Source organism: Homalodisca vitripennis, chromosome 3 (assembly GCF_021130785.1).
Source record: "Homalodisca vitripennis isolate AUS2020 chromosome 3, UT_GWSS_2.1, whole genome shotgun sequence".
Lineage (NCBI taxonomy): Eukaryota > Metazoa > Arthropoda > Insecta > Hemiptera > Cicadellidae > Homalodisca > Homalodisca vitripennis.
This window is the reverse complement of record NC_060209.1, coordinates 156,477,063-156,499,563: the sequence shown is the minus strand read 5'-3', so window position 1 is coordinate 156,499,563 and position 22,501 is coordinate 156,477,063. Positions and strand designations below refer to the sequence as shown.

The window sequence follows — 22,501 nt, the reverse complement described above, 5'->3', positions numbered from 1 at the left end:
GGCACAGCATCACCGCTCTCGTGCCAGTCGGAGACACTTTTAGACTGCAATCCGTGTTACTATGTTGCCACCTACCTGTTGGCATATAATAGCAGCCCTTGAATAGATCTGGCTTGCCACTATTTTTGAAGTGTTGCGAAATCTGGTGTGGTGTTTGGCTACATAAACAAATTTAAGAGCAAATTAATTATAAATCACTATTTTTTTTTATATTAATTGAAACATTTTGTACAGTTCTCTCTGTTGAATTTAAGAGTATGGTATATGTTTATGAAGCAATAACATTTTAAAGAATTTTCAAATATATTGAATTTATTTGTTTGCACACATTTTATATCATCTAAGTTTGATCTAAGCCGTTCTGTAGTATTCCTAGGTGTGAATCCTTTGGGATGTCTCAAAGTGAGTTCATGTTGAACATGAGAGAAGGTAGAGCCTGCATCTGGTTCTGAGGATGAGTAGATTGGTCCTATAGTCGCCTTTCCCCAAAGTGACCTGATCCAAGGTGGTAGTCTGATCTTTTCTTCTTAGGTAGATCGGTATCTTAACTTCAGATTGTGGGTCTAATCATGGGACATGGTCACCTGAGAAAGCATCTTCACAGAGTCGGCATTCTCCGCTCAGTAGAATGTGTGACGGGCAGGAGGAACCTGTTAAACACCTGCTCTTTGACCGTCTGGTGTCAGGTGTCTGGACAAAAGTAGTGAATTTCCCCATGAGGATTCATCGGTTGTTTTCAATGGTTGGCCTCATGGTATACTTCTAAGGTGTATGAGCTCTTGAGGCTTAAGTGCATGACTATAGGCCGCCCCTCAGAAGAAATTTGATCTATGATTACATAACACCTGAAAAGTATTCTCTCTCGTAGTTAGTAAAAGGTTTAATACAGTGTATCCTTTTTAATTTTTTGCAACTACAGCATGGCAAACAGTTGTAATTCACTGTCTAAACTAAAAGTACTAAACTACGCATTTTGTTTGCAGAGTCTCCAAGAAAGAAAACGTGCCTAAAAGGGAAACAGTAGCAATTCAGACAACTCCACCTCGAGAGAGAGCAATGATGAATCTGCCTCTTCTGGATAATCCTAATCTGGTGAGATTGAAATTGTTTCAGTAATAATATATATATATATATATATATATATATATATATATATATATATATATATTGAATTTATCAAAATATTAGAGTTTTATTAGCTTATTATATGGTTTTATATTATATAGAATCATAACCAGCTTTTGAAGAAAGGTTAGACCCAAGGGAAAGCAGGATCTCAATAATTGGAAAAGCAAAGAATCCTCTCCAATTATTATATTCCCTCCACCCCTCCTCCATATGTTATGAGTGGGCTGTTAATTATAATAATATATCTAATTGTGGTCTAAATAAGGTTTCATCCCATAAAATCATCAGATAAGCTTGTTATATTTTTAGCTTTTATAAAAGAATCATGTGAAAAATGAAATTGAGCTATTTTGTAAGAGTCGGTGTGTTCAGTTCAAGGGACCAGGCTTTTTGAGTCTTGAGTTACAGACAGCGCAGGCTCAAATTATGTTGGGATTGGATTCTGTTTTATAAAATCTTTGCACAGGCCTAATCTGGGAAATACATTTTTCAACTTTCAAGAGAAGTTACATTAGATGGCCTGACCGTTAGTATCTGTAAAACTGAGACTTATTAGGTGTTGGAATTCACTCTAGAGAGTTGAAAGCTTAATTCCTACAAATCACTGCAAATTAGCTTTTGCTTCCTTGCATTTACTTCCTGAAGCAGTCTTCAAGCACTGAAGGCTATTGTACTCATCACATACATGTGAGTCAGTCCATGAGAGAGAGGGTGGATGAAGCCATAAAGGTCTCAAAGGCTATTGTGAAACACTTACACATGACCCTCAGATGTAAAGGCTAGCTTTGCATAACCAAAAACACCAAGGAGTTTTTTTTATCCTTGCCTTTTTTTTCATCTTTGGGTAACAAAGAAGGTAGCTCTTCGGTGCTCCCTTGGCGATGATATGATTTAAACTCACTAAGAAGTCTGGTCTTAAAAGTAAAAATTACTTCCACCCCTTTCCTCTATTGGAGATGTATCTGAAAATAAAACTTGTGCTAAAACAGCCAGAAAATCTGGTAAAACCAAGTTCAGTTCCTGTTGGGAAAGGCCGGGAAAATCCCATCTTCTCCAGGAGATTTGAATGGTTTTAAGGAGTTCACTATCCAACGCACATTGCTGGGAGTAAACAGCTTCTTGGTTATGTGGTTATGCCAACTAGTGGATCAAGCTAACATTTCCTCAAACGGAGTAACTGCCTTGGTAACCACAAATGAACTGGAACCTGGAAAATGGGTTGTCAGGAGGAGGCTGATTGTGTCTTTGTACTCCTCCATATAGACACCATCTGCTTTTATGAAAAGACCAATAGTATTGATATTGTCTCTTTTGAGGGTTTTCTGCAGATTGGGTGATTCTGTACTGCTGCAGAAATCTTTCTGTGCCCTATGTTTAGATTCACCTTTTTGGCTCTTTGACAGAGCCATACAGTTTTGTTCTCAAAACTGTGAGATTCTTCATACATGGGCTTGGAGGACAGCACTATGTAAGCTGTCGATCCTTTTTTAAAAGGCTCTCTGTATTCCACAGTTTAATCCTACTGTTCCAGACTTGCCTTTAGGGCTTTGTAGTAATTATAATAACATGTAATTATAGGCTGCTAGCAGTTACCTGCGGCTTTGCATGTGTATGAGCACTTCTGAATTATATTTCCGACACCAATATTGAGTTTGCCCTGTTACCACTATGAAGAAAATATTACAAAAAGTCTGTATTTATGGGCATTATAATTTACTCTGATATTAGTATTTTTTGTGCCATAGTTGATTTCACACCTTTTTCCAATCAAGGAAATATGTACACAGGTCAGAGAAGCCTACTTCTGTCAAAAAGCAACTAAGATGGGTTTTATAACAGTCTTTAGTTGTGCTGTGTGGTTCAAATGACGTGGCTGCAAATGAAGCCCAAAACGTGTTACATGGTATCAAAGAGACTCTTAGTTATGTACGCAATAACAAAGTTCTGCTTGTTAATTTACCTAATAGATACGACCTTTCTAGCTGGTCATGTGTTAATAAAGAGGTTCAAAGTACAAATGTGGTGCTAGCAGACCTGAGTAAGGAATACTCAAATGTGTCACTGATTGAAGCAAGTCAGGCTGAAAGACACCTACATACCCGCCATGGCATGCACCTTAATCAACGGGGTAAGAGATGGCTTGCTGAGAAGATATGCAGAGAGGTGAGTAAATGGAGCTCAAGCAGATCACCTTGTTTGTGTGAATCGCCTGATGATATTGTGCCAGCCCCGGTCAGTTCACCAGCCCCGGTCAGCTCACCAGCCCCAGAAGGTAGGCCTACATTACTGAGGAGCGAGAATGGAGGCAGCACCCAAATGCTGTTGGAAAACTCTCTCCAGGATTGTGAGCGTCAGATTTTATTGGCATCCGGTACAGACCCACGAGCTGACATATTGATCCATCAGTGCCTTCCTTCCCAGCTTACGATGGATGAATTTCCCCCACTACCATCCACCTCACCTAGTTCTGTAAATAACTTAACTTTTAACGAATCCAGTAATGTAGATATTGTAGATATTGTAAATAGTAATAATAGTTTTTTAGCCAAAGTTTAAATTATGTTAATCATTGTTCAACTCTAAGCAGTCAGGCATCAACACGTTCTAATATCTGTGTGTCTACACTAAATATTAGATCTTTGCGCAAAAAACTTGGTTTGTTAGATATTATCTTAAGGAATAAGCCTTCTGATGTGCTTTGTTTGAATGAGCATTGGCTGACAAAACAAGAAATTTCTTTGTATGTCCCAGAAAACTTTGTATATGCAACCAGTTACTGTAGAACACCACCTCTTACTCATGGTGGGTCATCAATTTATGTTAAAAATGACTTGAAGTATGATATAATAGATTTATCCCAGTATTGCATTGATTTTATCTGTGAAGTCTCAGCAATTAAACTGGTACACTATGATCTTATCATTGTGTCAGTTTATAGAACTCCAAATTCAGATTTTAGGGTTTTTTTAAATAAGTTAGATGTTTTAATGTCATATATAGTATCTAAATCTTGCAAATATTTTGCTATAACAGGTGATTTTAATGTAAATATTTTAGAAACTCATAGGTTAGATGTTCAATGTTTTTTAGATGTTTTTAGATCCTTTAATTTATTTCCAACTAATTTTAAAGCAACTAGAGATTTGGCCTGTTTGGACAATGTATTCACAAATTTGGATGGTAGTAGTTTTGACTCCTCCTTACTTGAACAAGACCTAATATCAGACCATGCTGGCTTATGGGTAAAATTTTTCATTTTGCCAAAAACATTAAAAAATAGTCAATGTTTTAAGAAAACAACGGAAAATTGTACCAAACGATTAATATCCCCTGAAAAACTACATAATCTAAAAGAATGTCTAAGTAATCTTGACTGGGGCAGTGTGTGTAATAATTGTAATGTAAATGTTATTGTTAAGTCATTTGTAAATATTTTAAGTGTTTATTTTAATATGTATTGTCCAAAAATATCTGTAAAATGTAAACCTAAGAGAATTAACAAGGGGAACTGGTTTACTCCTGAATTAAGTATGATGAGAAATCAACTTTTAACTTTGTATGACAAATGGAAGGATACTTCAAGTTTAGTACATAAGGCACGTTTCAAGAATTTTCAAAAAAATTACAGACAAGATATTACAAAGGCCAAAATTGCAGCCAATAGCAAGATGATTTCAAACTCAAAAAATCGTTGTAAAGCTGCATGGAAAGTTGCAAAAACTGAATGTAATCTGAATCCGATGTCACAGCCACCAATACCTATTAGCCCTGATATTTTAAATGATTTTTTTGTGAATGTGGCAGTAAATACAAATAATAACCTCTGCTCTGATTTTTTAGCAAACTCCCCTCAGCCACAACCAACTAGCAGTTTTCAATGGAAACTGATTGATGAAACTTTTGTTAAATCTGTTGTAAATAAAATGAGTAATTCCCGTTGTGAGGATGTGTATGGCCTTTCAAATTATGTTTTAAAAAATATTATTGATGTAATTGTAGTACCACTTACCTATGTAATTAATTTAATTTTATCTCAAGGAGTTTACCCAAATTGTCTTAAAGTATCTAAAATTACACCTATTCATAAGAAAAGAGATGTAAAAAATCCAGACAATTATCGTCCCATTACAATTGTACCCATTATAAGTAAAATTATTGAGTCATGTCTTGTAGCTCAACTCTATGAATATTTTGTAAATAATAATTTGCTATACACCTATCAATTTGGGTTTAGACCTAACCATTCAACTAGTGATGCAGTAGAAGCAATAGTAAACTTTGTTCTCAATGGTTTTGAAAATAAACTGGTAGTAGGAGCAAGTATGATTGATTTAAGTAAGGCGTTTGATACGGTTTCACATGGCTTATTGTCAAAAAAGCTAAAATATTATGGAATTTTGGACAAAGAGCTGCAATTGTTGAGTAGTTACCTTACAGATAGAAGTTTGTATACAAGACAAAGATTCTCAATTTTTAAATGTTTCAGCAGGGGTACCACAAGGTTCAGTACTGGGACCCTTTCTTTTTTAATTTTTGTTAATGATTTTAGTTATAATGTTTCATCTTTTTCTGTTCTATATGCAGATGATACAACCATTACTAACTCTGGTTTGGATATTTTAGATGTGAAAATTCAACTTAAACATTCATTAAAACAAGCAAAACAATGGTTTCTTGCTAACGATCTGTTAATAAATGATACTAAGACTGAACAAATAATATTTACTTTAAAGAACCATTTATCGGATGTAGACTATGACTTGTTCAAACCTGTAAAATTGCTTGGTATTCATTTAGACAGCAAACTCTGTTGGGACGAACATGTTAATCATCTCTGTAAAAAACTGTCCAGAGTTACTTATCTTTTAAGGAAGTTGAAGGATTGAGTGAATCTGGATGTTCTTGTCATGATATACTTTGGCCTTTTTCATGCACATCTGAGCTATGGTATACGTCTTTGGGGTGGTTCTAGTTCAGCAAAAAGAGCCTTTATTTGGCAGAAGAAGGCTCTTAGAATAATAAACGGACTAGCCATGTCGGCTTCATGTAGAAACACTTTTCAACAACTTAATATTATGACTCTTGCATGTATCTACATTAGCTGTAACCTGATTTATGTTAAGAAAAACATTAGTAATTTTAATCAAGCAAATTCAATACATGATTACAATACTAGACAAAAGAAAGATCTTGTTAAACCTAATGTTAGGCTTAATAAGTGTTTAGATAGTTTTAAATATCAACAAATCTTGTTATACAATAAACTGCCGATGTCCATCAGGTCACTTCCTTGTAATAAATTTAGTTGTACTATTGCTAAGTGGCTTAAGAAGAAAGCATTTTATACTGCAGAAGAGTATATGAACTGTGATATGTTGGACTTGACACCTTAATTTTGTTTATAACTTCTTGACGATGCCTATTGTGACTTGTTTACTTAATGGAAAATAAAGTTCTTGATTCTTTAAATTCATAGTCAAAGTTGGATAGTAACTTTTTGTCTTTGATATCTGCAACATAGTACTGACCATGCACTGCATACTTAATATTGGTTCAAATTTACAGTTAAAATGATATTTTGTATATACTGAAACTTTACATTTTCTTATCTGGATATTTCCTTAATCTGTGATTTATGGGTTGCAGAAAAGTTGAAATAATGTGTTGTTACTACCAAGCCTAATAATTCTTTCAATACTATAAATGAAAACATATTAAAGTAGTGGTTACATTAATTGAACATATGGTTGCGGTGACATAAAACCACGTTTATACAGAATAGCTGATTCAATTTAACAGGCTCTTTCAATTAATAATGTTTGTTTGCTCTAATGCAACTTTAGAAACTAAGATGAATTTTTGCAATTTAAGAGATCAGTAGAGCATAGTCCCTCATAACTTAAGGCCCTTGAATGTTTCTTTGGCAGTTTGATTTAACATATAGCAACTTTATATTTAGTTTCTGGCACACAGTGTCAATCTTATGCTTCATTTTGTAAATGTAATGAATAAAAAAAGTTGTTAAAAATAATGAACATAATGGTAATAGAACATGTTATAATGGAAGTAGTTAGTATGTTTTATTCCCTCCTCCACTAGTAGTCCGCTCCTCCGCTAGATTAGTAGTCTAGGTATTTTGGAGTATATCTAATTCTTGACGTTTGTTCATGAACTAATCTCTCTTTTCTGTTGATTAAGAAACCTTTTTCAAGTTTTGAGCTGGTAGTCCACCCCATATTGCTAATCCATATCTCAAGTGGAATTCAAAAAGTGCAAAATAAAAAATTGTTGCTGTTGTTCTCTCACTTGTTTGTTTAGTTCGTCAGATGAAATAAACTCTTGAGCTGAGCTTGTTACATAGCTGGTCAATATAAGCTTGCCATGTAAGGTTCTAATTTATCACAATGGCAAGGTACTTAGTATTTTCTTTTCTCTTCAGGTCAGGAGGTTCAGTGTCAATTTCATTTTCCCGGGTGCTAAAAACCATCTGTAGAGTTTTCCCCTCATTCAACACAAGATCATTTGAGTAGCAGTATTAAGGACAATACAGGCTGTAATGGCTTTAATCTGCTCATTTGATTTTGTGCTACCGTTATGACAGTGTTATCTGCAAACATGATAGTATGACAGTTATCTATAAGTTGGTTTGGTAGGTTATTTGTTAGCAGCAGGAATAGGACAGGGCCAGACACTGATTCTTGGGGCACGCCTTTATATACTGGGATTTATTACTCTAAACATCAGAGTTTTATTTATGAGAGAGACATTGAACTTCCAACATCTGCTGTGTATTATTTAGAAAGCTGTCGAACCAGGCTAATGCTGTTCCAGAGATCCCTAGAGAATTTAACTTACCAAATAGGCAATAATAATGTAACCAATAGAAAGCATTACTTGAATCGAGGTATAGGCTTATTACCAAACAGCCTTCTTTTAGCTTGCCTATAAAAATAGAAAATAGAATAAAATACTTTCCTCTAAAGCCGAAATTCTATTCTAAATTTTGTAAGAGATTTAACATTTTTATTTGTGCAGAAATGCTATTGTATATTTTTGACCCAATGTACCGTGGAGAAGATTCAAAAAGTTAAAGTAGGTGTTGTAAAGATTTAATTATGTTATTTTTTTTCTTATGGCTGTGGGTCCATTGTCTTTAAATAAAAATATCAGTTTTGATTCTGACCATGCAGGTTAATTCCAATAAATAGATACTCAACAAAATGATAATTTTAAGATCAATAAATATTTCTTTTCATTAAATGCACGTGGAACCTTCGCGAGAATTCTTATTGTTTTTTTAAAATTATTATTATTTAAAAATTTTGTTATTATGACTTTTTAGTGTCCTCATGCAAGGATTTCACCATTTAAGATAGAATCGAAATAAGCAGAAAGTGAGCTGTATTTATAGTAGTTGACCGACTGAGAAATCTATAAGAGGAGAAAATACTGTTGAAAACAGTTTTTAGACAGGTTCTTTATATGGTATTTGCATAATTAGATTCAATTTTCTGTTTATTTCAACCCCAAGGAATAGTACAGAGTTCTGTATATCTATATATCTTTGTTGTTTAATGTGGTTTTGACAAAGGATTTAAATTTAACGATTGAATTCAATTACTTGTGTTCTTTATTTTATCCCTTCAATACCATCTACTGAGAACTAGACTTTAAGGACTCAAGTTCTTCCTTTACATTTTCAAGTTCTTCCTTCACATTTGTACATATGGGTCATCCTTATGGACTGCTACAGATTAGTGTTGTGTCATCTGCATATTGTTATAATTTAGCTCCATTGATACCATATATATCATTAATGTACATTATAAAAATACAAGGTCCTGAGATCCCTGTGAAACACTATAGTCAAGGTTGTTCAATTCGGACATGCAGTAATTGCTATACTTATTTAATATGACTCGTTTTCTCTTAGCTAAATAAGAGGAAAACCAATTTATTTATGTCAAATTCTTGAAGTTTCGATATCACTATAGGTATGGTTTCCACAGTCAAAAGCCTTGGATAAATCACAGAGAATACAACAGTTCTGTGAGACCGGTCTTAGGTCGCTGATATATAGTCAACAATATGGCCACTAAAGTAATCTGAGATGGTGACCATGTTTCAATCAAACTACTCAATAACCTCCTTCTCTATCAATTGTTGCTTTTCAGTCTGTCATCAAGAACTAACAGTCCTGCTTAGTGTTGGAGTTTTTTTATTACACTATATTCATTACTAGCAGTTACCCGCGGCTTCGCACGCAATTTTCTGATGAAAAACTGGACAATACAGTATATCTATGTATTCTTTTTCTATGACATAATAAACAGTCTAGAGATAATCGATATTTAGATTTAAGTTTAAAGAACAGAGGTTTGGGATCCTGAAGTCATAAAATGAAACAGTTTTTATAAGATTAGTATTTCCCTCCCACATTCCATGATAATTTATTGAAGTTCAGTAACAATAAGAGTTAGCCTTTTTATCCCAATGACGAAAGTGTATCGTACAACTAAAAAGTTCACCCCCCGTCTAATCTATTTACAGTTCCACAATTGATTTATGCTGTTGCATTAACCAAAACAATGGTCTCATATGTTGGTTTCGGAATCTAACTTAGGTTAAATTTTGATGATTAAGTGACTTTGATATTTTTACTGATCACTAAATATGTATTAGGGGTATATGCTTCAAGTATTAGGGCAATGTTATCTCCATTTGCTTTTCAATAACTACAGTAAAAAGGCCATACACAATGTTAAAGGAACTAACCAGATTAGATTACGTTATGTGCAAACATTCACAGCTTTATACAATAAGGTAGTTGTTATAACAGCGTATAAATAGCATTTCTATTGTATTAGATGGATTATTGATCATTGGCGCAATCTAAATTTAAAATTAAATAACTTTGTATCTGCAATCTGCATTACACTACTGATTAAGCAGTGTACCATTAATAATTCAATATTTACTAAAATTTAAATGTAAACACATGTTTCTGCCTCTTTGATGAACTTCAGCTGAAAGTGTTAACAGCTGTTAAGTATCAGTTCAATTTATATTACATGTCGTAGCGCAATCTGCTGGATCCAATGTAAAACACTCCAATACCATAACATTTGAATGTAAACAAACTAATTTTTCAATTTGAATTCGACTTTATTTGGTGAAATTAATGTGTTATGGGTGGTAAAAAGCACTCTAAGTGTTAATTCAGACCAAAAGCTATACCTGTTCCAAATTTCAGCACAATCCGTATAGCAGTTTCAGCGTGATTCGAGGACAAACCTCCAAACATCTAAACATATAAACATCCAAACATGCAAATATCCAAACATTCCAACTTTTGCATTTATAATATTAGTGGGATCAAAAGAATATCCAGTATAGTTGCTCATATCATTTGTAAAACTATATAATTACAAATGTTAGTAAAAAGAGAGAAAAATTGTAAGGATTTTAGTGTTCTCACAGATTTTCACTGTACATGTGAGCAGTGATGTGTATAAAGTTAGGAAGAACATGGGTCTTATAATGTGGATCACCCAATTTTTCAACATAACAGATTCTTGTCTAATGCAATGTATACCCTTGATCGAAATTTCTATTGAGCATGCCATTGTTGTCTGAAATAAAGATCAATAATAGTTGAGCCTGTAAGTTGCGTGCTTAAGAAATTCATTTAGTGTATTGTCTGAAAGTTTCCTGTGTTGGTAGAAAAATGTATGCAAAAGTTCTTCAATTTTCTGCTCTTTCAGTTTGTTGTTCTGTGGGAGTCTTGTTTTTCTGTAGGGTTCTAGCAGCCTATCAGAGAACTCTAGATAGGCATGGGTATGATCTATCATTAGAGAGAATGTAGAGATTCAAGTTCTTTTGTATGGTAGGTAGATCTATATGTCAATCAATCCCTATTTTGGGGTGTGTGGTACGATAATCAGGATGTACAGGCATTGAAAGTAATTTTAACAATTTAGATTTTTGTAGGGTAATGACTGCTAAGTTTTTACTTTACATGAAAATTACATGAGGCTATGAATATGACATTTTTGCTTTCAATTTGTTTCACAAAATTGTAACCTTCCACAAATATTGCATGCTTATGCCTCAGAGCCAACAAAGGAATAAGCAAAGTGTAGGGGTTTGAGGAAACCTCCCTCACTTTACAAAGGGCTCCCCTTCCCATTGATATCCCATCCATTAAATTTACTATAAAATTAAATGATTTTAACAATAGATATATGTTATTTCAGGCTTTCTTCAATGTACCTGATACACCCTCACCATTAACAAAATCAAATGCGCTGGAAATAGCTGATCACCTCTTATCCGTAGCAGAGAGAAAGTTTGCTGTGATGGAATCAAAATTACCTGAGCATACTGCAAGTAATCAGTAAGTTTAATCAGCTGACTTAACTTGTTGTTCTATTTTAAATAAGATTATTTGAAGAGGAATGTTTACTTTTTGTAGTGTTATTTATAGTTTTCACTGTTGTATCATCAATTTTGTACTTGTTGTCAGTTATATTTTACTGTCCAGTAAGTAAAAGTTTACTGATAATTTATTAACAATGAATATTTATCTGAAAATATTAAAAATCAAAGCACAAACAATTGGCAACACAACAAAAATTTTACACTGTCATGTTATAACTGTTCTAAAGACAATGTTTTTAACAGTTTTTATCAAGTTTAAATCAGAAAAAACTAGTCTTTTTTATTTATTAGTAATTTAACCCTTACAGTCATAGTGTCTAGTCATTGGACACAATGGAAAATGTTGGTGTCTACTATACTGTACATAGGAGTGTAAGATTTATCATTTCATGTCAATCATTCATTCGTTACAAAGTTTTAACCAGTTTCGATACGAGGGCGGTTTGATAAGTCTGGTAAATTTTTATGAAAGAGCACGACATTTTCGAATCCTGCACTGTTGTTGGTAAGTCTGATATTTCCACGGATATTACAGCAAGTTTTGAATGGCAGCTGTCTTTCGGGATTCCCAGGGTATAATCCTGATAGATTATTTGGAAAAAGGAAGATCCATAACTGGTCCCTATTATGCTCCTCTGCTGGATTGTTTGAAACAGGAACTCACTAAAAAACATCCAAGATTGGCAAGGAAGAAGGTGCTGTTTCACCATGACAATGCTTCAGCCCATACAGCAGCTATTGCAAAGGCAAAGGCAAAAGTACTCAACTTGGGATTCAAATTGGTTCTTCGCCCACCCTTTTCACCAGACTTAGTTCAGGATGACTTCTTATTCCCAAACTAAAAATTTGGCTTGGAGGGAAGAAATTTTCAACAGGGAAGAATGAGGAAGTGTCCGCCGGACTGTTTTGCAGAGTGAGTTTGACAAAAGTTTGCCGATGGGTTGAAAAAGTTGGAAACTCACTGGACTGAGTGTACAGCCTTGCAAGGAGACCACATTGAGAAATAAAGTGAGTGTTTTTGCTTTTTGAAACAGTATTTTATCCCATTTTTACCAGACTTATCAAACTACCCTCGTATTTACAATATGATTGTCAAACACACACATGCATCATACATTAAAAATTTCAGTTAACCCTGAATATGGTGAATTTGTTTGTCCAAAACATGAAGGAGTGGTGTAAGTGCTGAAATGTAATTTTTCAGTTGAGAAAAAGCAAAATTACGCCACATTGTAAACTTTTTTGTTATGTGAGGTGACAATTGTGTCAATACAAATATTAATGTATGAGATATAGTGACACAAAATAGATAATTATAAAAAGTGAAGACCAATATGTAGGACATGAGCATAAACATGTTTTTAAACCTGGTACTGAGTAGTGTCTAAACTAAAATGATCTAACCTCTGGCTTTTGAATCTTATCAAATTAAAAAAACTCTGCAATAAAATATTTTATATGAATTTTTTCACATTATTTCTATTTTGATCACAACTGACAGCAAAAACTTTATACATTACTCATAAATTAGTTTGTTAGTTTTACTTGAGGTATATATTTTACAATAATTAAGTATTATAATAGGCTAACAAATTCATTAACATTCATTAAAGAATGTTGGTAATACATTCTTTCTTGATGTTTGGTTTGTATCCATTATAATTTGAAATAGCAGAGGACACTCTACAATCTTTAAAAAGGGAATCATAATAAAATCTTCATTTATTACCAAACAATTTTTTTCTTGTCAGCCTTTTGAAGCAAATATTTGAACATGTTAGTTTTTACAAAGTGTGGAATGTTTTTGATGCAAATCAGTTAAATGGCCAACACAATACAATTCAAACCTACATACAACCTTGTTATAACTATTAGAGATGTAATAGCAATCATTCAAACCACATTAAATGCTATAGATAGGTGACAAAATCTGAGTAATGAATTGTGTAAGAAGATGTTTAATGACCAACTCGTTACAACATATTAAATTTTGTGGTAATTTCTCTTTACTAATATTTAACTATGTAAACTTCCAGAAACCTAAATAATTGATTGGTAGATAAAGAGTTACGTAGATAACAAAGTGTAGACTTTGTTCTGTTATGTATCGCATTGCATTGAAAATACATTTTATATGTTTTTTGTCAATTTCAGAAACTCTGCCAGATATACTAATGAGCCTCTCTTAGCAAGAAGGGTAAGCACAAACTCAGCACTACATAAAAAGGTAGTATCGTGTCTTGATAGTTATATGACTAAAACACTCATTTCATTCAGTTCTTGCATAATTTTTAAGAGTATAGTGTTTCTATCAATATAATTGTTACATTATATTACATATTTTTAAATTCAATATATAGTCCTATGAGAACTCCCAATGTTTACAAGGTATGAAAGATCTCTCTCGGAGATTCCAGCTTCCTGAAATCTCTCAGGATCTCAACCTCTACCTTTAAAACTCAAAAATTCCTGCACTTCCTAGCCATGGTAGTTGTGTATAAAAGTTTTAATTCTAGAGCTCTTCCCTCTAGATTGTGTAAGTGCTCAAAACATTGTTTGGTAAAAATTTGTTCCATTAAATACTTATACCAATCTTAATTACTACCAATGCGTTGAAAAGATAGTAAAAACACACTAATATTCATTGAAAAATATTCCCGCCTCTGCTACTCAGATCCTTTGGTCCAATACAATATATAGGAAAATCAATACGAATGTTAAGTTAAAATGTGTTTATGAAATAATCATAACAATTTGTGTCAAATTTAAAAGGTTCGTAAGATGTCCATGGTAGTGTAACAGAACATTTTCCCAAGAGCTTTCCTACGGATCCATTCCAATTTTTGTAAATATATGTTAATAATTACGGCCATAATCATACAATAACAATAATAGTAGAGAATATTATTCACACACAAAAATAACACATTGCAATAGATAAATTAGAAATGTACATAAAATTGGCAATAAATATGCCAAAAACAAAGTTAATAATTGAGAAGATAAACATAAAAATTCTGTACCCTAGGTTTCCACTTACTAGTTGTGGGTATGCATGGTACGTTCCAGCTGTGTGGTACATCTGTAATAAAACTAGTGGGTCTTGATTATGTTTGTTTTATTGGCATAACAAATTTAAATTAATAACTTTGACTTTGTTATGTTCAAAATGTTTTTTTGATGTGCTAACTTTCTTGCATGCTTAACTTGTTTCTCAAAGCTCATGTTCAGTGCTGTAATAATTTTATTAATTTGTTCCAGACTATGACAGATTACACAGTAAGTCCAACAAAAGGCAGTGTTTTTAGTGATAATACTCTTCAAAGCAGATCTAAAGCAAGTTACAACGTTCCACAAAACTCTCCTTGTACTTCATGTAAACTGAAAATTGATGATAAATATATGAAAAACAACGGAGAGAAAAAAAGTGTAAAACATAAAACACCTGGCCATTCACAAGTCCTAAGTAATAAAAAGGCCAAGAGCAAACCTAGCAGTGTTGAGCAGAGTGGTAACTTAGAAAAATCTCCCAAATCCCCTGCTATCACTCAATTCAGTATGTTTTATAAGCAACAGAAACTAGTTGAAAAGAAATCACAAAATGGCCAAGAAAAAAATTCAGCTACTGTGATTTTTAAGTCAGATGCAAAAGTAATTTCAAGTACAAATGCAGTAGTGACACAAGATGTCGAGACCAATACTGATCCAGAAATCTTCAATCAACCTCAAAATATTCGGAAAAATACTCCAAATTCTTCAATAATCAGTATGAGGACAAGTAAACTTGAAGAGGAAGATCACATTTCAGGAATCCCTCACAAAATATTCAATATTCAGAAGATGCCATCTGTAAACATTCGACCTGGGTTTACTATTCACTCTGGGCCCAAGATAAATATTGTTGCTTCGACTTCTAATGTATACAAACCTAAAAGGAGAAACACAGAGTTTTTCGATGTTGTCTATCCTCCAAACACTCTAGTGTCAAATGAACCGTCAATATTAGTAGATAAGGAAAGGCAACTGAGTGTCAGAGACAATCATGTGGAACATGTCTGTGAAAGGCATGCCTTCCCCAGTGGTAAATTGATTCCTGGCAGTCAAGATGTTGAGTTACATGAAACAAGAACTGGAGATGACCTTAGTATACAAGATAAGAAGAGAATTCTTCTAGATTTGATCAAGTCTGTGTTAGAAAAAGTTGAGAAGCAAGCAAGGAATGAGAAGAAAAATTGTTGTAGATTAATTTGCTCCTTTCCGCTGTTGGCTTCAGTAGTGAAAAAAATTCAAGTGGACTGTAAAAGTTGTGTGAACATATTACATAGACATCTAGACAGACTTATTCAGCTTATGAAAGAAGAGCTTCGAAGTTATAAAGAGCTTTCTGAAGATCACTGTTGCCTGTTGGATGAAACGGTCCAGTACCTGATTGTGGAATTGGAACTCATACAAGAAGAGAACACCAACAGGCAGCAACTAGATTCTGCACCCGTCACAGCTTTTAGGCATCAAGGTAATTAGTTTTAAAATATGGAACAGAAAAATGTTCATTATTTATTTTTATATTGCTCTATTTTGTTTTTAGAGTTAGCTTGGTAGTTTTATGACATATAGGCTAGGGTAATCAGCTAGACCGATTTGTTTCTTGAGTTCAGGTAATAGGATTGAAACACTCTTTAAAATGGAGAGATGTTGCTTATTAGTAAAAATATCTATTATCAGAAATAACTATTAAAATTTAGCAATGTGACTGGGAATTATAATAAATTATCTTGGTTTGCATTTATTTAAAATTTAAAGCAAGTAATTAGACATTTTTACTTTTTCGCCCTTGCACAAAATAGGGTAAATATTGTGATAGTTAAAAAAATTGAATTTTGGTTTTTATTGAAAAGATCAGTTTTGAGACTATTGGAATTAAAAATTTTGTTTTTCACGAACATTTCTGCTTGATTTTGTATATGTAGTCATTGATTTGTAAGATTTTATTAACAATAATGTCCTAGCACAGGTATTCCATGACTGATACGGTGGAAAGATGTTACAACTTAAGAACATCACATGTAGCATGTTAACTGTGTTGTTACAATTGATGGGAAGATTTTTTTAGAATTTCAGTTACATGCTACAAGCTGAAATCTTGATAATCTTATGAATTCTGTTCTTCCACTTACAATCAAGTTGATTCTATTACTCTGTATTAAATACTAATTCACTTTCCTTTTCTAAATTTAATAACTCCTTAAAATACTTTCAGTATAGGTCTAGACTATGAACTTTGTAAGTTCCCATTCAGAATTGATCTGATCAAACCACAAAAACTCTACCCTCAAAAACTATGACAAATACACAGATCTTTCCCCTAAAATGACTTTGTCATTTACACACAATCTGGTTGGTCTACACACAAAGGCATGATCAAAATTATAAACTCATTTGCTCCATTCAAGCTCAAATAGCTCACAGAAAGTGTAACTGTAATCTATGTAATCAATCTCAAGTTAAGAAGAAACCATTCACTCTATTGTTCCATAGGCAATGCATTTTAGAAGTTCAATGAACTAATATTTTATTGTTTTTTGTATTAAACATTGTTATACTTGTTTATTTACACAAAGACTACACAATATGCATCTAAAATCATTTAAATGATTCATAACGTAGAATAGATTGTGGGATAGCTGTGGCAGCCATCTCTCTTGACTCTCAAATTGTTTTCTCTATTACATAATACTGATACTAACTTACGTTGTCATCAAGGTGATCATTACAGGTGGTACCACCCTAATCAGTCACATTCATGTGCATACCTTATTACGTACTTTTAATATATGTACTGCTGTTTAATATTTTATATTACAACGACTAACTGAATCAGCTCACTTATTTCTTATACTTTTTACAATTTTAAAAATTAGTACTTCCAGTTTCATCAGTGCATAGAGGAATCTTTCTTACGCTTAGTTTATGAAGAACGTAATTGATGACTAAACAGATTTTCTGTAACACCATAAAGCAAAAACAACGCATCATGTGACACGAGCACTTAGAGGTTTAAGTACTTTGCACAGTACGACAAAACTGAACTACCAGCTTGCCTTCCTAATCAGCAGATTCCAAATTTTTAATTTTTTCATGTTTACTATTCCATTGTTTTAAGCACAGAGTGTAATAGTTGTCATAAAATACTTTTGTAGGTTGGTAACAGTACATTTTTTCTTCTTTCACTACAAAGAAGCAATTGATAATGATGAAATAACGTTTATTGTGATTTCTGCTTATTTGTAAATGTTCTAGTACTCTATTATTTAGGAGACCTTTCTATCAATTTATCATCCTGGTCCATAATTCTTTTCAAAAAATCTTATTAATTCTATCAAATTTCTATTTTTATTGATTCCTCAACTTTGGCATAACTTAGGTATTCTTAGATTCTTGTATTATACTGTATCACGTATGAGACAAGTTATTTAATTATTTTTTAAATTATATGTGTACTCCTTGTTGCACTCCATATCATTAAAATAATAAGTTAGAATATAATTATGAGTAACATAAACTATCATTTGTAAAAAACATCTGTTTCAGGCAAACAGTACTGATGAATGGATACAAATTATAAATTAATTTTTATATCCGACAGTTGACCAAATGTCATTTTCAAGAGATGATTTTGTACAAAAATGTAATAAACAGAATAAAAATATAATGACGAACACTTTTGTAGTGTATTCTGAATTACAATAGTATTTGACAAATTTGTTACCAAATACATACAAATCATATTATAAATGAATAAAATAAAGGAAAATATAACTTAAGGAAATTATATTATTTTAATTAATTATTATTTAAGAAAATGACACGTTTTTCAATATTGTATTTTTGCTTATAATGATGAGTGGACTAGGCACAGTTTTTCACGATTGGCTGAAGCTCAGAAATTGGAGGAATATTTAAGACCAGTCTAGGACAAAATTCTACTTTGTATGCCTGGAACTTATGAAATTCCACCTAGTTGTTGGTCAGTCTGGAATCGAGAAACAAAATATTAGTTATCTATATAAGTTTGGGAATACATTAGACACAGAACGTATTACGATACCAAAAAATCAGCCGTAGCAGAACATAATATAGTTTTAGGTTGCATATGTGCCCAATAATAACACTTGCATTGCATGCATTTGGTTGAGCATGCGAGGGCGTTATTATTTGCAAGTTGGTGTGTATTTTAGGTGGGAAACGTAACTTACTTAACCTTGTGATTCAAATTCAAATGTTTTTATTGTTAAAGAAATAAACAAACATAACAATCATTTAAGTACATAATATTTAAGAATGAGGTGTTGTCTACTTTGTAAAAATTCTTGTTAATCAAAAAGCACTGAGTACTATAATATTCTTTTTGAATTAACTGAAGCTTACAGGAGTTTAGAGGACACTAGAGATTGGCCTCTGAATCCAAATGGCAAATTATTGTAAAATTTTACACAGGGATAGTAAGTTTGTTGTTTAGAAAAAGTTGTTGGGTATTTTGGGAGAGTCAAAGAGTTAGTACTATGAAAATTCCAACAAACCTCTATGTGATTGAGAGTGGTCAAGTCCACATATTACTCTAACGGTCTTCTTCTGAAGTGTAAATAGAGCCTTAGGTGGATTCATGACCCCATGTGATTGAACCATAGAACATACAAGGCTAGAAACATCTATAGATATTCCTGACTGCATCAAGAGAATAGTCATGAACAATCTCAATAAGGGGTTGATTTAGAAAGCCTCCTCGTGCAGACATTGCCTCGCCATGAATTATGTTAAAGACTTCACACTCCCTTTGGCTTTGGCTGAGCGCAATTCTCTTTTAGATAGGCTCTTTAATAATGAACATCAAAACCGATCTTAGTTATAAGGCAGTTTTAACTCAAGAGCTGTTGGAATATGAATGGGATCAGGTAAGTATGAATATGGATGAGAAGCATTTTGTGAAGGTGGCTGAATTCTCCATGAAGGTATCTCCAAAATCACTGTTTCCTCATCTATAACATGGCTGACTAAAATCACCAGTATGACTTAGTCTTCTATGTCAGCCTATATGATTTCCAGCGGGAAAAACTTTTAAGACCAGATTTAATGTAGTGATTAGCACCACCATGATACACCAAGATATTTATTTATTAGTCATTTTAGTTTAAGAATAAATTATATATTATTTTATTCCAAGATAAATTGTACTAATCTAAATTAATATTAATACATTTGATTTAGAATATTAAAATTACACATCCTTGTAATCAGAAACAGTTGGTGCATTAGGAACTCAGAACATTATAATAAGCCTGGCAGTTCTGAATTTGATGAAGTATTCCTCCAACTTTAAATGAATAGAAAGTTAGGTACATAATCAGGCGAGACTGTTCTGGATTCCGGCAATAGAAGTGTCTCGATATTCATTCTTATCAAACTTTGATGGCTGAAAACTAAACCAGCCAAACCAAGTATTATGGTTCAGTTGTCTTACAGGGCTATACCTAACGACCAATCTTCAGGGGGTTTTTAGCCTTTGCATTTGTTTAAATCAGACATTATCTACATTATACTCACACTGACTCATAATTTACTGAATGTTTACAAGATATTCTATAGTATAATTTATTCATTTAATGTTTTTATCTTAATTTTTGTCAATTTGTTTTGAGTTAGTATATTTGAATCACCAGCACATTTTGTTTAATACTTTTTAAATTACTCATAAAATACTTCTTTGTAATGTAAAATTTTGTGGGTTACTACCTCCTTTCATCACATACTTTTGGATGGACTAATGAATTATTATAGATTTTTGTCCAATAACATGTAATACAGATACTTTGTTAATTGGTTAATACATTTCGATATCTCTTACTTAAAATTACGAGTTAAATTTGAATGTTTTTAATTAATCCTTTAAGTTGGCAGAACAAAACCTTTTCCTAGCAAAATACAGAAGTATGTACTTACTCCTGTAGTCACTTAAAACCCAGTTGGACCTAGGCCTCACCAACAATGTGCCTCCATGCTCCTCTATCTTGGCGTAGCTTAAGCTCATTTCCTATTTTCTTCAGGTCTGTTCTTTTCTGATTTCCCCATCTCATTCTTTGTCTTCCTTTTCGTTTTGATCCCTCTGGTCTTTCTTCACACACTTTTCAAATGATCAATCTCCTCCCTTCTTAATATTTTACTATTATAATAGCAACCACATCTGGTTCCTGATTTTTTGTTTTCGAAAACAAAATATTAAGAATAAGATATGGCTCTGTTGAAGAGGAAAGAGAATGGAGCATTAGGAAATATAGGGAACTATGAAATATCCACATGGAAAAATTATAAAATCAGATTATAGTAGGTCTGACTAATTTCAAATAAGGTTTATTTAAAAAAATCAAGCAGAATTTCGAAATAATATTTATACACAAAAGAGATGTGATTTTCTATTGTATACTATTACACCTCACATAACTTTGTGATGTCACAGAACCTGGCTCACAACTTCTATAATTGTTTTTGCCTTCCTTCTTTTTCTATTCGTCTCCATTCATATTATATTTTATTTTGATTAAGTATGTGTTTTATAAGATTGTAACTTTCATTTACATTTTGTTTATAAATATAGTTGAGTATAATACTATTATTAAATTTGCAGAGAATGAAGGAACCAAAATATCTAAGAAATCAGTCTCTTTCGAATCCATCCCTGGAGCCACTGCAATGGGAACAAATACTCAAGTTCTACAAAAATCTAATAAAAGCTGGAATAACAAAGATCAAAACATTTTACAGAACAAACATGAAAACAAGTCTAAATCTGTATTAAAGCCCCAGCAATTCAAAACATCATGTGGGAAAAGTGGAAACACTGGTAATGTGACCAATAAGATTAAAAATCACGGTCAACTTCAACAATTAAGAGCTAAGATTGGAAATAATGCAACAAAATCTAATATACTTCCAAACTCAAAAGAAACTGTAAATATTTCTAAAGGCACAAAAGAAAAGACAGTTGTTGGCAAAGTTATGAAAAGTATAATGAACAGAAAACCAATACTAAAAAATAAAACCACTCCTAAACAATCTCTAGCTGAAAACTCAAAGACAACTAGTAGTAATGCTTTTTATAAAATTATTGACAACAGAGAAACATCTAATGATTTTGATGAGTGGATTCAAGAACGTAGTCAGAAGATAAAACTGATTCATGAAGAGTTATCTAAAATGGTATCAGGATCGATGGATAGTTTTGTGGAAAATTCAGTGGATGACTATCAGCATATTCACAAAATGACAGAAGATAGAGATGAATATCAGGGAAATAAAATTGGTAGAAGGAGTAACAAAGAAAAACAAGAATCAGTGTAAGTATTCCTTTATTGTCAAAATTAAAATAACCGGGTATTTATATGTTGAATATTAGTCTAAGAGCTGATTTGCATTTTATAAGCATAATAAGCAGGTTAGGCTAGGTTAATGTGTCATATGCAACCAAAATACCTTATGTCGTTATTTGATGCATCATAATATTGCTAATTACTATTGCCTTTCCCAATGATTTTAGGTCTTGCAAGTCAAATTAGACTGATGGTTGTTTTCAGAAAAAACATATACACTATGCACAAGCTTTCCTTGAATTAAAATAAGCATGTAATATATCTAAAGACTTATAGGAAATCATTTATTTACCGAATCAAACATAACAGAATTATTAGAGCAGACCATGAAATATGTTTTTAATCTTTTGGCATCAATTATTCCTTGATTTTGTCCGAGTTTAAATCCCTAAGCTTATCTGTATTTTAAGTTTTCAATAAATTAGTTTGTTTTCATTGGTAATAATAAAAATTACTAATATATACTATTAATTATTTGGGTATATTACTCGTATTCTTATCGCCCGTGAAAATGC

General features: G+C 32.6%; 1 protein-coding gene across 4 annotated transcripts in view; it reads left to right on the top strand.

Annotated features, from left to right (window-relative positions):
* The window catches only part of LOC124357695, a 354,027-nt gene that overhangs the window by 320,530 nt on the left and 10,996 nt on the right, over positions 1-22,501 (top strand). The window contains exons 6-10 of one of the 4 annotated variants that reach the window (XM_046809693.1): positions 984-1,092; positions 11,385-11,524; positions 13,723-13,765; positions 14,830-16,081; positions 21,245-21,953. In XM_046809693.1, the coding sequence (XP_046665649.1) occupies positions 984-1,092; positions 11,385-11,524; positions 13,723-13,765; positions 14,830-16,081; positions 21,245-21,953 (2,253 nt within the window). Of the gene's footprint in view, positions 1-983; positions 1,093-11,384; positions 11,525-11,558; positions 11,671-13,722; positions 13,796-14,829; positions 16,082-21,244; positions 21,954-22,501 lie in introns of those variants that run through there. The other 3 variants (XM_046809691.1, XM_046809694.1, XM_046809695.1) reach the window with 3 other exon arrangements.